The 14,342-nt window shown below is 37.5% G+C and overlaps 2 protein-coding genes across 17 annotated transcripts in view; one reads left to right on the top strand and one right to left on the bottom strand.

Moving 5' to 3' along the window:
* The window catches only part of FAM118A (family with sequence similarity 118 member A), a 113,498-nt gene that overhangs the window by 1,925 nt on the left and 97,231 nt on the right, over nt 1–14,342 (bottom strand). The gene's annotated exons all lie outside the window — the stretch shown is intronic.
* Nucleotides 1–14,342, top strand: part of SMC1B (structural maintenance of chromosomes 1B) — a gene marked incomplete at its 5' end in the record, with an annotated part of 86,502 nt that overhangs the window by 5,788 nt on the left and 66,372 nt on the right. For both annotated transcript variants that reach the window (XM_082636039.1, XM_082636038.1), the window contains one exon: nt 12,292–12,480. In XM_082636039.1, coding sequence (XP_082492165.1) covers nt 12,292–12,480 — 189 coding nt within the window. The remainder of the gene's footprint in view (nt 1–12,291; nt 12,481–14,342) is intronic.

Raw genomic sequence — 14,342 nt, 5'->3', positions numbered from 1 at the left:
TTAGATGTGTCTGATTGCTTCCTTATGATGTAGTTTAGTTTGTTCCTCTATTTTTTTGAACTGGAAGATGTCTAAAAAGTTGATGGTTTGAAATTAAAGATTTTTGGCTAGACTTCATTTGAGGTGCTATTGTGTACTTCACATTACCTTATATCACATAATATCTGGTGATGCTAAGATTGACCCCTGGATTAGGGTGGTGACAGTGATCTCTCCATTATACAGTTAGCTGTAACCTTTCTCTCTAGTGTAGTGTTCTAGTGTTACTTTGGCATTATATAAATATTCTCTATCAACCATTTACCCAAATGGTTTTAATGCCAATTAATAATCTTGCCTGAGCCAGTATTTCATTCAGGTTTGCAAAACGAGGTTTCTCTAATCCTGTCATGCTTTCTACATTCATTGGATGATATTCCCCTATTTAAAAAAAAAGTTTTACTTCATTAATTGGGGTTATTTGATTAACGTAAAATGCAGTTTGCACTGTAAAATCAGAATAAATGCGTGCCCCTTTTAGTTAGTATTTTCAAAGAAAAGAGTTGTGGTTTTTTTTGTTTTTTTTTTTGCGGTACGTGGGCTTCTCACTGTTGTGGCCTCTCCCGTTGCGGAGCACAGGCTCCAGACGCGCAGGCTCAGCAGCCATGGTTCACGGGCCCAGCCGCTCTGGGGCACGAACCCGTGTCCCCTGCATCGGCAGGCGGACTCTCAACCACTGCGCCACCAGGGAAACCCAGAAAAGTGTTTTAATAGGGCACATAGTGAAAGTGAGTTTTTCTTTTGTTGTTGGTATCATTATGGACAGATGGATTTTTTTTCACCTTTTATTTTTTTTAATTTAATTTATTTTTTTATACAGCAGGTTCTTATTAGTCATCAATTTTATACACATCAGTGTATACATGTCAATCCCAATCGCCCAGTTCATCACACCCCCACCCCCCGCCACTTTACCCGCTTGGTGTCCACACATTTGTTCTCTGCATCTGTGTCTCAATTTCTGCCCTGTAAACTGGTTCACGTGTACCATTTTTCTAGGTTCCACATATATGCGTTAATATATGATATTTGTTTTTCTCTTTCTCACTTACTTCACTGTGTATGACAGTCTCTAGATCCATCCACGTCTCAACAAGTGACCCAATTTCGTTCCTTTTTATGGGTGAGTAATATTCCATTGTATATATGTACCACATCTTCTTTATCCATTCGTCTGTTGATGGGCATTTAGGTTGCTTCCATGACCTGGCTATTGTAAACAGTGTTGCAATGAACATTGGGGTGCATGTGTCTTTTTGAATTATGGTTTTCTCTGGCTATATGCCCAGTGGTGGGATTGCTGTATCATATGGTAATTGTATTTTTAGTTTTTTAAGGAACCTCCATACTGTTCTCCATAGTGGCTGTATCAATTTACATTCCCACCAACAGTGCAAGAGGGTTCCCTTTTCTCTACACCCTCTCCAGCATTTGTTGTTTGTAGATTTTCTGATGAAGCCCGTTCTAACTGGTGTGAGGTGATACCTCGTTGTAGTTTTGATTTGCATTTCTCTAATAATTAGTGATGTTGAGCAGCTTTGCATGTGCTTCTTGGCCATTTGTATGTCTTCTTTGGACAAATGTCTATTTAGGTCTTTTGCCCATTTTTGGATTGGGTTGTTTGTTTTTTTAATATGGAGCTGCATGAGCTGTTTATATATTTTGAAGATTAATCCTTTGTCTGTTGATTCGTTTGCAAATATTTTCTCCCATTCTGAGGGTTGTCTTTTTGTCTTCCTTATGGTTTCCTTTGCTGTGCAAAAGCTTTGAAGTTTCTTTAGGTCCCATTTGTTTATTTTTGTTTTTATTTCCATTACTCTAGGAGGTGGATCAAAAAAGATCTTGCTGTGATTCATGTCAAAGAGTGTTCTTCCTATGTTTTCCTCTAAGAGTTCTATAGTGTCCGGTCTTATATTTAGGTCTCTAATCCCTTTTGAGTTTATTTTTGTGTATGGTGTTAGGGAGTGTTCTAATTTCATTCTTTTACATGTAGCTGTCCAGTTTTCCCAGCACCTCTTATTGAAGGGACTGTCTTTTCTCCATTGTATATCCTTGCCTCCTTTGTCATAGATTAGTTGACCATAGGTGCGTGGGTTTATCTCTGGGCTTTCTATCTTGTTCCATTGATCTATGTTTCTGTTTTTGTGCCAGTACCATATTGTCTTGATTACTATAGCTTTGTATAGTATAGTTTGAAGTCAGGGAGTCTGATTCCTCCAGCTCCCTTTTTTTCCCTCAAGACTGCTTTGGCTATTCGGGGTCTTTTGTGTCTCCATACAAATTTTAAGATTTTTTTTGTTCTAGTTCCATAAAAAATGCCATTGGTAATTTGATAGGGATTGCATTGAATCTGTAGATTGCTTCGGGTAGTATAGTCATTTTCACAATATTGATTCTTCCAATCCAAGAACATGGTATATCTCTCCATGTGTTGGTATCATCTTTAATTTCTCTCATCAGTGTCTTATAGTTTTCTGCATACAGGTCTTTTGTCTCCCTAGGTAGGTTTATTCCTAGGTATTTTATTCTTTTTGTTGCAATGGTAAATGGGAGTGTTTCCTTAATTTCTCTTTCAGATTTTTCATCATTCGTGTATAGGAATGCAAGAGATTTCTGTTCATTAATTTTGTATCCTGCAACTTTACCAAATTCGTTGATTAGCTCTAGTAGTTTTCTGGTGGCATCTTTAGGATTCTCTATGTATAGTATCATGTCATCTGCAAACAATGACAGTTTTACTTCTTCTTTTCCAATTTGTATTCCTTTTATTTCTTTTTCTTCTCTGATTGCCATGGCTAGAACTTCCAAAACTATATTGAATAATAGTGGTGAGAATAGACATCCTTGTCTTGTTCCTGATCTCAGAGGAAATGCTTTCAGTTTTTCACCATTGAGAATGATGTTTGCTGTGGGTTTGTGGTATATGGCCTTTATTATGTTGAGGTAGGTTCCCTCTCTGCCCACTTTCTGGAGAGTTTTTATCATAAATGGGTGTTGAATTTTGTCAAAAGCTTTTTCTGCATCCATTGAGATGATCATATGGTTTTTATTCTTCGGTTTGTTAATATGGTGTATCACATTGATTGATTTGTGTGTATTGAAGAATTCTTGCATCCCTGGGATAAATCCCACTTGATCATGGTGTATGATTTTTTTAATGTGCTGTTGAATTCTGTTTGCTAGTATTTTGTTGAGGATTTTTGCATCTATATTCATCAGTGATATTGATCTGTAATTTTCTTTTTTTGTCGTATCTTTGTCTGGTTTTGGTATCAGGGTGATGGTGTCCTCATAGAATGAGTTTGGGAGTGTTCCTCCGCAATTTTTTGGAAGACTTTGAGAAGGATGGGTGTTAGCTCTTCTCTAAATGTTTGATAGAATTCACCTGTGAAGCCATCTGGTCCTGGACTTTTGTGTGTTGGAAGATTTTTAATCACAGTTTCAATTTCGTTACTTGTGATTGGTCTCTTCATATTTTCTATTTCTTCCTGGTTCAGTCTTGGAAGGTTATAGCTTTCTAAGAATTTGTCCATTTCTTCTAGGTTGTCCATTTTATTGGCACAGAGTTGCTTGTAGTAGTCTCTTAGGATGCTTTGTATTTCTGTGGTGTCTGTTGTAACTTCTCCTTTTTCATTTCTAATTTTATTGAATTGAGTTCTCTCCCTCTTTTTCTTGATGAGTCTGGCTCATGGTTTATCAATTTTGTTTATCTTCTCAAAGAACCAGCTTTTAGTTTTATTCATCTTTGCTATTGTTTTCTTTGTTTCTATTTCATTTATTTCTGCTCTGATCTTTATGATTTCTTTCCTTCTGCCAACTTTGGGTTTTGTTTGTTCTTTCTCTGGTTAGATTGTTTATTTGAGATTTTTCTTGTTTCTTGAGGTAGGCTTGTATAGCTATAAACTTCCCTCTTAGAACTGCTTTTGCTGCATCCCATAGGTTTTGGATCGTCATGTTTTCACTGTCATTTGTCTCTAGGTATTTTTTGATTTCCTCTTTGGTTTCTTCAGTGATCTCTTGGTCATTTAGTAATGTATTGTTTAGCCTCCATGTGTTTGTGTTTTTTACGTTTTTTCCCCTGTAATTCATTTCTAATCTCATAGTGTTGTAGTCAGAAAAGATGCTTGGTATGATTTCAATTTTCTTAAATTTACTGAGGCTTAAATTGTGACCCAAGATGTGATCTATCCTGGAGAATGTTCTGTGTGCACTTGAGAAGAAATTGTAACCTGCTGTTTTTGGATGGAATGTCCTATAAATATATCAATTAAATCTATCTGGTCTGTTGTGTCATCTAAAGCTTCTGTTTCCTTATTTATTTTCATTTTGGATGATCTGTCCATTGGTGTAAGTGAGGTTTTAAAGTCCCCTACTATTATTGTGTTGCTGTCGATTTCCTCTTTTATAGCTGTTAGCAGTTGCCTTATGCATTGAGGTGCTCCTATGTTGGGTGCCTATATATTTATAATTGTTATATCTTCTTCTTGGATTGATCCCTTGATTATTATGTAGTGTCCTTCCTTCTTGTAGCATTCTTTATTTTAAAGTCTATTTTATCTGATATGAGTATTGCTACTCCAGCTTTCTTTTGATTTCCATTTGCATGGAATCTCTTTTTCCATCCCCTCACTTTCAGCCTGTATGTGTCCCTAGGTCTGAAGTGGGTCTCTTGTAGACAGCATATATATGGGTCTTGTTTTTGTATCCATTCAGCGAGCCTGTGTCTTTTGGTTGGAGCATTTAATCCATTCATGTTTAAGGTAATTATAGATATGTATGTTCCTATGACCATTTTCTTAATTGTTTGGGGTTTGTTTCTGTAGGTCCTTTTCTTCTCTTGTGTTTCCCACTTAGAGAAGTTCCTTTAGCATTTGTTGTAGAGCTGGTTTCGTGGTGCTGAATTCTCTTAGCTTTTGCTTGTCTGTAAAGCTTTTGATTTCTACATTGAGTCTGAATGAGATCCTTGCCGGGTAGAGTAATCTTGGTTGTAGGTTCTTCCCTTTCATCACTTTAAGTATATCATGCTGCTCCCTTCTGGCTTGTAGAGTTTCTGCAGAGAAATCAGCTGTTAACCTTATGGGAGTTCTCTTGTATGTTATTTGTCGTATTTCCCTTGCTGCTTTCAATAATTTTTCCTTGTCTTTAATTTTTGCCGTAATTTTTACCAATTTGATTACTATGTGTCTTGGCATGTTTCTTCTTGGGTTTATCCTGTATGGGACTCTCTGTGCTTCCTGGACTTAGGTGGCTATTTCCTTTCCCATGTTAGGGAAGTTTTCGACTATAATCTCTTCAAATATTTTCTCAAGTCCTTTCTCTGTCTTCTCCTTCTGGGACCCTATAATGCAACTGTTGTTGCGTTTAATGTTGTCCCAGAGGTCTCTTAGGCTGTCTTCATTTCTTTTCATTCTTTTTTCTTTATTCTGTTCCACAGCAGTGAATTCCACCATTCTGTCTTCCAGGTCACTTATCTGTTCTTCTGCCTCAGTTATTCTGCTATTGATTCCTTCTAGTGTAGTTTTCATTTCAGTTATTGTATTGTTCATCTCTCTTTGTTTGTTCTTTAATTATTCTAGGTCTTTGTTAAACATTTCTTGCATCTTCTCGATCTTTGCCTCCATTCTTTTTCCGAGGTCCTGGATCATCTTCACTATCACTATTCTGAATTCTTTTTCTGTAAGATTGCCTATCTCCACTTCATTTAGTTGTTTTTCTGGGGTTTTATCTTGTTCCTTAATCTGGTACATAGCCCTCTGCCTTTTCATCTTGTCTGTCGTTCTGTGAATGTGGTTTTTGTTCCACAGGCTGCAGGATTGTAGTTCTTCTTGCTTCTGCTGTCTTCACCTTTCTTTTAAATCCTATTATTTCTCTCTCTGGTCATCTATGCAACATTCCATTTCTGAGCCTAGAGCAGGGGTCAGCAAACTTTTTCTGAACTTGGCACAGCTTAATCAAGCATTGAAGAACTTCCCAAGTGATCCTCCCTTTCTTGCTGCCTGCTCAGCTGAAGACACTCATTTTGCTTCACAGATGTATTCACTTCTGTCCTACTCTTGAGTAAGGAGAAGCAGAGAAAACTGAGCAGCTCACAAGATGGATACCGTTAAAAAAGAAAAAAAAAAAAAGACACCTGGATTTTCATTGGTACAGTGTGTTTTGTTTTGTTTTGTTATAAATTTATTTATTTATTTATTTTTAGCTGTGTTGGGTCTTCATTGCTGTGCGTGGGCTTTCTCTAGTTGTGGTGATGCTTTGTGATGCTCAGATTTTCATAACTTTAATCAGTGGGAGCTCTTTCAAGCTGCCTCCTGTGTCCTTTGGTCGTGACCTCATTAATATTTGAAAGCTTCCTTGCTTTCTAACATAAGATGTCCCAGTTTTCAGGCTTATCTTCAATTTTCTCTGCCTCAGACTTGGAATTAGCCACTTCTCCAATGATTTCTGGGGTTTTTTAGAAGGTAAGGTATTAAAGACCGCCATCTGGGAACTAGAATATTCAGTGCATTTGGGTAACAGTGGTTCTGGGTCATTTCAGAGGATGGGGCTAGAAAACACATAAAGTGCTTTTTCAGATTTGTTCTTTTTTTTTTTAATAACAGCTTTATTGAAATGTCATTTGCATATCATAAAATTTATCCTTTTGTAGTGTACACTTCAGTGATGTTTAGTATATTCATAGAGTTGTATAACCATCATCACTGTCTAATTCTAGAACATTTTCATTATCCCAAACAGAAACCTTGTACCCATTAGTAATCATTCCCCATTATCTCCTCTCTACCCAGTCGCTGGCAACCACTAATCTACTTTCTGTCGCTATGGATTTGCCTGTTCTGGACATTTCATATAAATGGAATAGGCCCTTTGTGTCTGGCTTTACATTCCCATTGTCAATGAATAAGGTTTCAGATTTCTCCACATCTTCACCAGCAGTTGTTTGTTATTGTTTGTCTGATTTCTTTTAGCCATCCTAGTTGATGTGAAGTGGTATTTCATTGTAGTTTTGATTTGCTTTTTCCTAATTACTAATATGATTTTGAACATCTTTTCATGTCCAGTAATTTTTTTTTTTTTTTTTTTTGTGGTACGGGGCCTCTCACTGTCGTGGCATCTCCCGTTGTGGAGCACAGGCTCCAGACGCGCAGGCCCAGCGGCCATGGCTCACGGGCCCAGCCGCTCCGCGGCACGTGGGATCTTCCCGGACTGGGTCACGAACCCGTGTCCCCTACATTGGCAGGCGGACTCTCAACCACTGTGCCACCAGGGAAGCCCCTACGGTGATTTTTAAAATTTGAGTTCATGCTGATATTTTTCCATTCACTTTTTTCTTTTTTAATTAATTAGGCTGCGTTGGGTCTTCGTTGCTGTGCACGGGCTTTCTCTAGTTGTGGCAAGCAGGGGCTACTCTTCGTTGCGGTGCATGGGCTTCTCATTGCGGTGGCTTCTCTTGTTGTGGAGCACTGGCTCTAGGTGTGTGGGCTTCAGTAGTTGTGGCACATGGGCTTCAGTAGTTGTGGCTCGTGGGCTCTAGAGCGCAGGCTCAGTAGTTGTGGCACACGGGCTTAGTTGCTCCGCGGCATGTGGGATCTTCCCGGAGCAGGGCTTGAACCTGTGTCCCCTGCATTGGCAGGTGGATTCTTAACCACTGCACCACCAGGGAAGTCCCTCCATTCACTTTTAACTGTGTTTTCACTGTTCCTTGCTCTTTGTCTTTGTAAATATTTTTTCTTACTCTGAAAATCTTATTTCCTAACATGACTAATATAATTACTTATTTGCTTTAACTTAAAATATAAAGAAAACTGTCTTAAGCTACCAATAACATTATAAATGATAAAGCAACTGAAGGAAATTTAAAATTTCTTTGTATTTCTTTTTCGTTCTTAGAATGGATCCTAGTAATAATGTACAGTCAGAATTCTGTGATCTGAAGTCCCTTGAAATAAATTATTTCTCAGTATGCCTGTGTTACCAATTTAGTATTCAGTTAAGTTTACTTGTTTGTGATTGTTTTCATTTATGGGATTTTTTAAATTTAGGTTTTTTTTTTTAATCAGGAATGCGTATACATGCTTTAAAGGTCAAAACTCTATGGAAAAGTATACACAGAAATCTTGCTTCTACCCCTGCTCCCTGTATCTGTCAGAGTCCCAACAGGAAACAAGTGGCATGCTCAAATTAGGACAGTTTGAGGAAGATTTATTTACAAAGGGACTAATTACAAAGGTGTGGGAGGGCTGTAGAGGAATCCCAAGGAATAGAGGGATCACACAGCTCGCAGCAGTGGAGCTGCTGCCACACCAAGGCTCAGAGAGGAAGGAACCCCCAAGGAACTTCAAAAAGCCAGTGACCTGGGGTTGAAGGGCACAGCAAGTCAGAAGCCACCTTACAGAGGGAAATAGGGAAGTAAATACCCTGGCCTCACGCTTTTCCCTTCTTCCCTCCTGCCAGGGCTCTCCATTGGCCAAATCCAACTAGAAGCTCAAAGGCATAAGAGCTTGTGGATAAAGGCAGAAGCAGGGTGAGGCAGACAGAAGGGGTCCAACTCAGTTTCTGTGTCCCACTCTTCACCTTCTATACATAACCATTAACTTCTTGATTATCCTTCAGTGTTTCTTTTTGCAAATGCTAGCAAATATGTGTGTATTGTTATTCCCAACCCCACACTTTTTCTTTAAGTAAAAGTTCGTATTTGGTTTTTTGCTATATGTGCTGTTACGTACTTTTCTTTTTTCATTTCCCACTTCCTCTTCTGTTCTCTTGTTGCTGTGTAATTCTCCATTGTGTGGCTGTTACATAGTTATTTCAAGTGGTCCTTTAATTTTTGGACACTTAAGTTGTTTCCAATCTACTTCTGTTAGAAATGACTTATAATTGTATAATTGTGTATTTGCCATTGTGTAGTTTTGCACATGTATCAGGGAGATAGATTCCCAGAAGTGGAATTGCTGGTTCAAAAGCTAAGTTATAATTTAGTTAGCTATTGCCAAATTACCCCCCATAGTGGTTGTATCATTTTGTACACCCAACAGTAATTTAATGAGAGGTCCTGTTTAAGAATATGTTTTCAAAATTTTGGATTTTTGCCAGTCTAGTAAGTGAGAAATGGTAGTCAAAACAGTTTTAATTTACATTTTTCTTATCATGACTGAGCTCAAGTGTCTTTTCATATGGTTAAGGGCTTTTTGTATTTCTGTTTCTCTGAATTGCCCTTTTATGTTCTTTGCCCATTTTTCTGGTGGGTTGTTGTCTCAGAAATCCTTATAAAATGTATCTGAAAACATCACTGCTATTCCTAAAATCCTTTATGGCTTCACATAATCTTCAGCATGAAGTTTAGTTCTCTCTTATCATTTCCAACCTTGTAAGCTTTGCTCCACCTCTATATTATTACTTACCCTTTTCTCACTGGAATGGTACCTGGGTTTCCCATTTGTACCAATGATCAAGCTATCCTCTTTTCCTGGAATGGTTATGTTTACCTTCAGCACTGCCTCCCCAAACTTCTACTTACTCTTTAAAACTTAGCCCAGGATTATCTCCTGCAGAGTCTACTCACAGTCTCCAGTAGTTAGTGCTTCTCTTAAGTGCTTCATAGTTCTTTGTGTTAATTTTATCTTAGAACTTACTATAGTAAGTTATAATTTCCTCCTTTTAGTGGGAAGAGTATAGATTTTGGAATCAGACGCCTAACCCCGAAACATGATTTGTTTGACTTTGAGCCTCTGCTTTTTTTTTTTTTTTTTTTTGCGGTACACAGGCCTCTCACTGCTGTGGCCTCTCCCGTTGTGGAGCACAGGCTCCGGACACGCATGCCCAGCGGCCGTGGCACATGGGCCCAGCCGCTCTCAGCATGTGGGATCCCCCCGGACCAGGGGACAAACCCGTGTCCCCTGCATCGGCAGGTGGACTCCCAACCACTGCGCCACCAGGGAAGCCCCAAGCCTCTGCTTTTTTACTTATGAAATGCAAATTAAATATCTATCTCATAGGATTATTTCAAAGACTGAATAAAATAATAGATGTGGAGTGTCTGGCACAAAATGGGGTTCAATAAAAATTGATCATATTCCCCACTGTAAGTACCTTAGGGGAAAATCCTACATACTGTTTCTTTTTAGCCTGAGTACTTAGGAGAATGCCTGATTAATAGGTGTTCCATAAATGTTTGTAGAATGAATGAATGCATTTGAAGAGGCAAGAGAGTGAAGGTTGAGTCCAGCTAGGAGGCTCTTGGGAGTAAGGAGTACTTGAATAACTAGAAGGATGGTAAAGAAGGAGCAGATTGGAAGAGATATGCAGAGCTGAAGTCAAAAAGGAACTTACCAACTGTTGCTAAGAGGGCAAATGAGTGGCAAATATTGAGGTTTTGAGATGGGAGAGTGATACTGTAATTTTTATATCTTTGAATATTTGGTTCATCTTCATCAAGTGATGATAGTCTAAAAGGTAACTCTTCCAGAATTATTATTTTCCTGATGCTGGTTTTGAATTATTTATAGCAGAGGTTCCTGCCCTGACCATTACAAAACTTAACTTGGTTCATTAATTCATTCATTTTTGCCAACAGGTGGTTGTTAAGCTAGGCACTTAACAAATGTTTCCTGACCATCCTATCTGAAGTTACCTCTCCCAGTTACCCTCTATTTCATCACTCAGTTTGTTTCCTCATGATACTTATATAATTCCTTTCTGTTTATTTTTTGACTTTCTTAATAGATTATAACATTCGTTAGACAGAGTTGTATCTCTCTTGTTCTTTTACTGTATCCTTATGCCCTAGCACATAAAAGAATTAATGTAATGAATGAATTTGGATGGGGAAGTGTTTATTTTAGGCAGACTTTCAATAAGGATTGACCAAAACCAGTTTCTGTTTAATTCTGTTACTGTCAGACTTAATTCAATTAATGTTCGTTTGGTCCTATATACGTAACCATCTTACAATAGCTCTCAATCTGCAGATTATCAATTAACCCAAAAAAGCCATGTTTCATACCTGTTAGTTAACTGAGACTTAGTTAAATACATTTGCAGCATTTTTAACCACTTCTAGTTCTTTTTAGAAAGATCATGAACTTCTAAAACTAAGCCATATTTCCAGTGATTAGCAGTATTCTCTTGTTTATGTTACTTTCCCTGCTTTTGGCACTAGAAATTTTAATTGCCTGTGGATATGAGGGAACGAATGTGAAAAAGAAAGAAAATTAAGTACAGATGGTAGTAGCTGAAATGACATTGCACCTTGGAAATTGTCTTAAACTATCGGCTCATGGTTGGAGAACAGTTTGCCATTTGAGTTGGGAGTCCCCAAGACTACCCCCAGTTTCAGTGATTCACTAGGAGGACTCCCAGGACTCAGCATATAGTTGTATCCAGGACTGTTACTCATAATAGCGAAAGGAAACAAAGCAAACTCAGCAAAGGGAAAAGGCACATGAGGAACTCTGAGGAAACCAGGTGCAAGGTTCCATGAATCCTCCCCCAGTGGAGTCACACAGGACAGGCTTAATTCCTCCAGCAATGAGTTGTGACAACATGTGAGATGTTGTTTACCAAAGAACCTCATTAAAGACTCAACCGCCAGGGTTTTTATTGGGAAATGGTCACATAAGCACCTCTGCCTAGCACATACCAAAATTCCAGACTCCTAGAAAGAAAGCAAGTATTCAGCATAAATCATATTGTTTATATAAACAGTTTAGGCACAGTGAGACATTCTTATCAGAAAGTGGTGGAAACCCTCACAGAATCCAAATCCCAATCCCACAATGCCAGCTAACCTTGTAAGCAGGACTTTCAGCGGATAGCAAGCTTGGACATGCTATATAACTTTTCTGCACTACCAACACATACCAATCATAAATATTCTAGAAACCCTAGTCTATCCTTTGGGAAAATCCTGGAGGTAGACATTTTTAAAAAATATGTGACACTTAAAATTTATAAAGTGGGGATAGCTGTAATTCAGAGAAGTTAAATGATTTGCCATGGTATAATACTTAATAGCGGGAGAGAGCTGGGGCTTAGATCCATGTATAGATCCTTACATTTAGATAACTTAATACTCTACCATAGCTGCATAGAAACCAGTTATCTACATACAATTGTTCCGTCACATGCATTTTGAATACAGAAAAGACAGTACTATTTAGATATGTGTATTGGCCCTTGGTAGCCTGGTTTCTTTGGCTCTGGACAAGGTTTTTTATCATTAAGAATAAATAACTTTTTCTCTCTTTCATTCCCCAGGAAAATCTAATGTAATGGATGCACTTAGTTTTGTAATGGGAGAAAAAATAGCTAATTTAAGAGTGAAAAATATTCAAGAACTTATTCATGGAGCACATATTGGAAAACCTGTTTCTTCTTCTGCAAGTGTAAAAATTGTATACGTGGAAGAAAGTGGAGAAGAGAAAACATTTGCAAGGACTATCCGAGGTATTTTTTTTTTTTTATCTTGGGTAGCAAGTAATAGAACCTGTTTGATTCTACACCGGACTTTTCTTTAAGCAGACATATTTATTCAAATTCCCCTACTGTCAAGTAGCATTTTTCTCCCTGGTTAAAATGAAGGAGGGAGTCTACCTCAAAGACAGTGATGTCATAAAAGTCCTTCCTGAGGTTCTTTGTTTAGTTTATCTGGTTTTCCTAGTGATGAACTAACTAAATGCGTATTTTTGGTTTGTTTAGAAAGTTTTTCCTACCACCAAAAAGCAAATTGTGTGAAATATTTGACTTTGTATTTTGTTATGATTTATTCATGAATCCCTGTATTTCCTGAGTAAACAAGATTGAGAGTTACGTATATATATTTTTTCTATTTATGCTGGGAGTTTACAGAGCCTCTGTAAGTAGACGTTTCTTGGTTTTGTTTTTTGTTGTTTTCAATCTGCCAGTACAACATGGTTCTAATGTATACTCTTATTAACTTTCCTCAACTTCAATCACAGATAATTTTAGAAATACTTATTATTATGTACATATACCTTAGTGCATAATTTAAGTATTTCACCACTTTATCACCTAGATATTTTCATTAGTTAGTTTTCTCACTTTCTTGGAGTTTTTTATCAAAAGTCTCCATCTCAGTCAGAGTCCCTAGCTTACTCTAGTTACTTAATAAACCATCATAAGCCAATTATTCCCATCTTTACTGAGGTATAATTGACAAATAAAAATTGTATATGTTTAAATTGTATAACTTGATGTTTTAATATACACTGTGAAATAATCGCCACAGTCAAGCTAATTAACATATGTATCACCTCACACGGTTACTATTTTCTGTGTGTGTGTGAACACTTAAGATCTACCCTCCTAGCATATTTGAACTATACTATACAGTATTGTTAACCATAGTCATATTGCTATACTTAGATCTCCAGAACTTACTCATCTTGCATAAGTGAAACTTTGTACCCCTTGACCCACATCTCCCCATTTCCCCCTCCCCCAAGCCCCTGGCAACCACCATTCTACTCTCTGCTTCTATGAGTTTAACTGTTTTAGATTTCCGCATATAGATGAGATCATTCAGTACTTGTCTTTCTGTATGTGGCTTATTTCACTACCATAATGTCCTCCAGGTTCATCCATGATGTCACAAATGGCAGGATTTCCTTCTTTTTTAAGGCTGAATAATATTCCTACATTTTCTGTATCCAGCCATCCGTTGAAAGACATTTAGGTTGTTTCCATATCTTAGTTATTGTGAATAATGTTGCAATGAACATAGGAGTGCAGATAACTCTTCAAGGTACAGATTTCATTTTTTTTGTATATATGCTCAGAAGTGGGATTGCTGGCTCATAAGGTAGTTCTATTTTTAATTCTTTTAGGAATCTTCATACTGTTTTCCATAGTGACTGTACCAATTTATATTCCCACAAACAATATTCAAGGGTTCCCTTTTCTTCACATCCTACCAACACTTGTCTTTTGTCTTTTTGATTCTAACAGGCGTGAGGTGATATCTCATTTTGGTTTTGATTTGCATTTTGCTGGTGATTCCTACTATTGAGCACCCTTTAATATTACCTGTTTGCCATCTGTACGTCAACTTTTGAGAAATATCTATTTAGGTTCTTTGCCCGTTTTTAAATTGGGTTATTTGGTTTTTTGCTGTTGAGTTATATGAATTCCTTATTCATTTTGGATATTAACCCCTGTCAGATACGTGGTTCCAAAATATTTTCTCCCATTCTGTAGGTTACCTTTTGCACTCTGTTGATTGATTCCCTTGCTGTGTAGAAGCTTTTCAGTTTGATACAATTCCACTTGTCTATTTTTGCTTTTGTTGC

The sequence above is a fragment of the Mesoplodon mirus genome (genome assembly GCF_964341445.2).
Source record: "Mesoplodon mirus genome assembly, chromosome: 11".
In the NCBI taxonomy this organism is placed as follows: domain Eukaryota; kingdom Metazoa; phylum Chordata; class Mammalia; order Artiodactyla; family Ziphiidae; genus Mesoplodon; species Mesoplodon mirus.
Note: the sequence above shows the minus strand (reverse complement) of the source record. Positions and strands in the feature narration are given on the sequence as shown.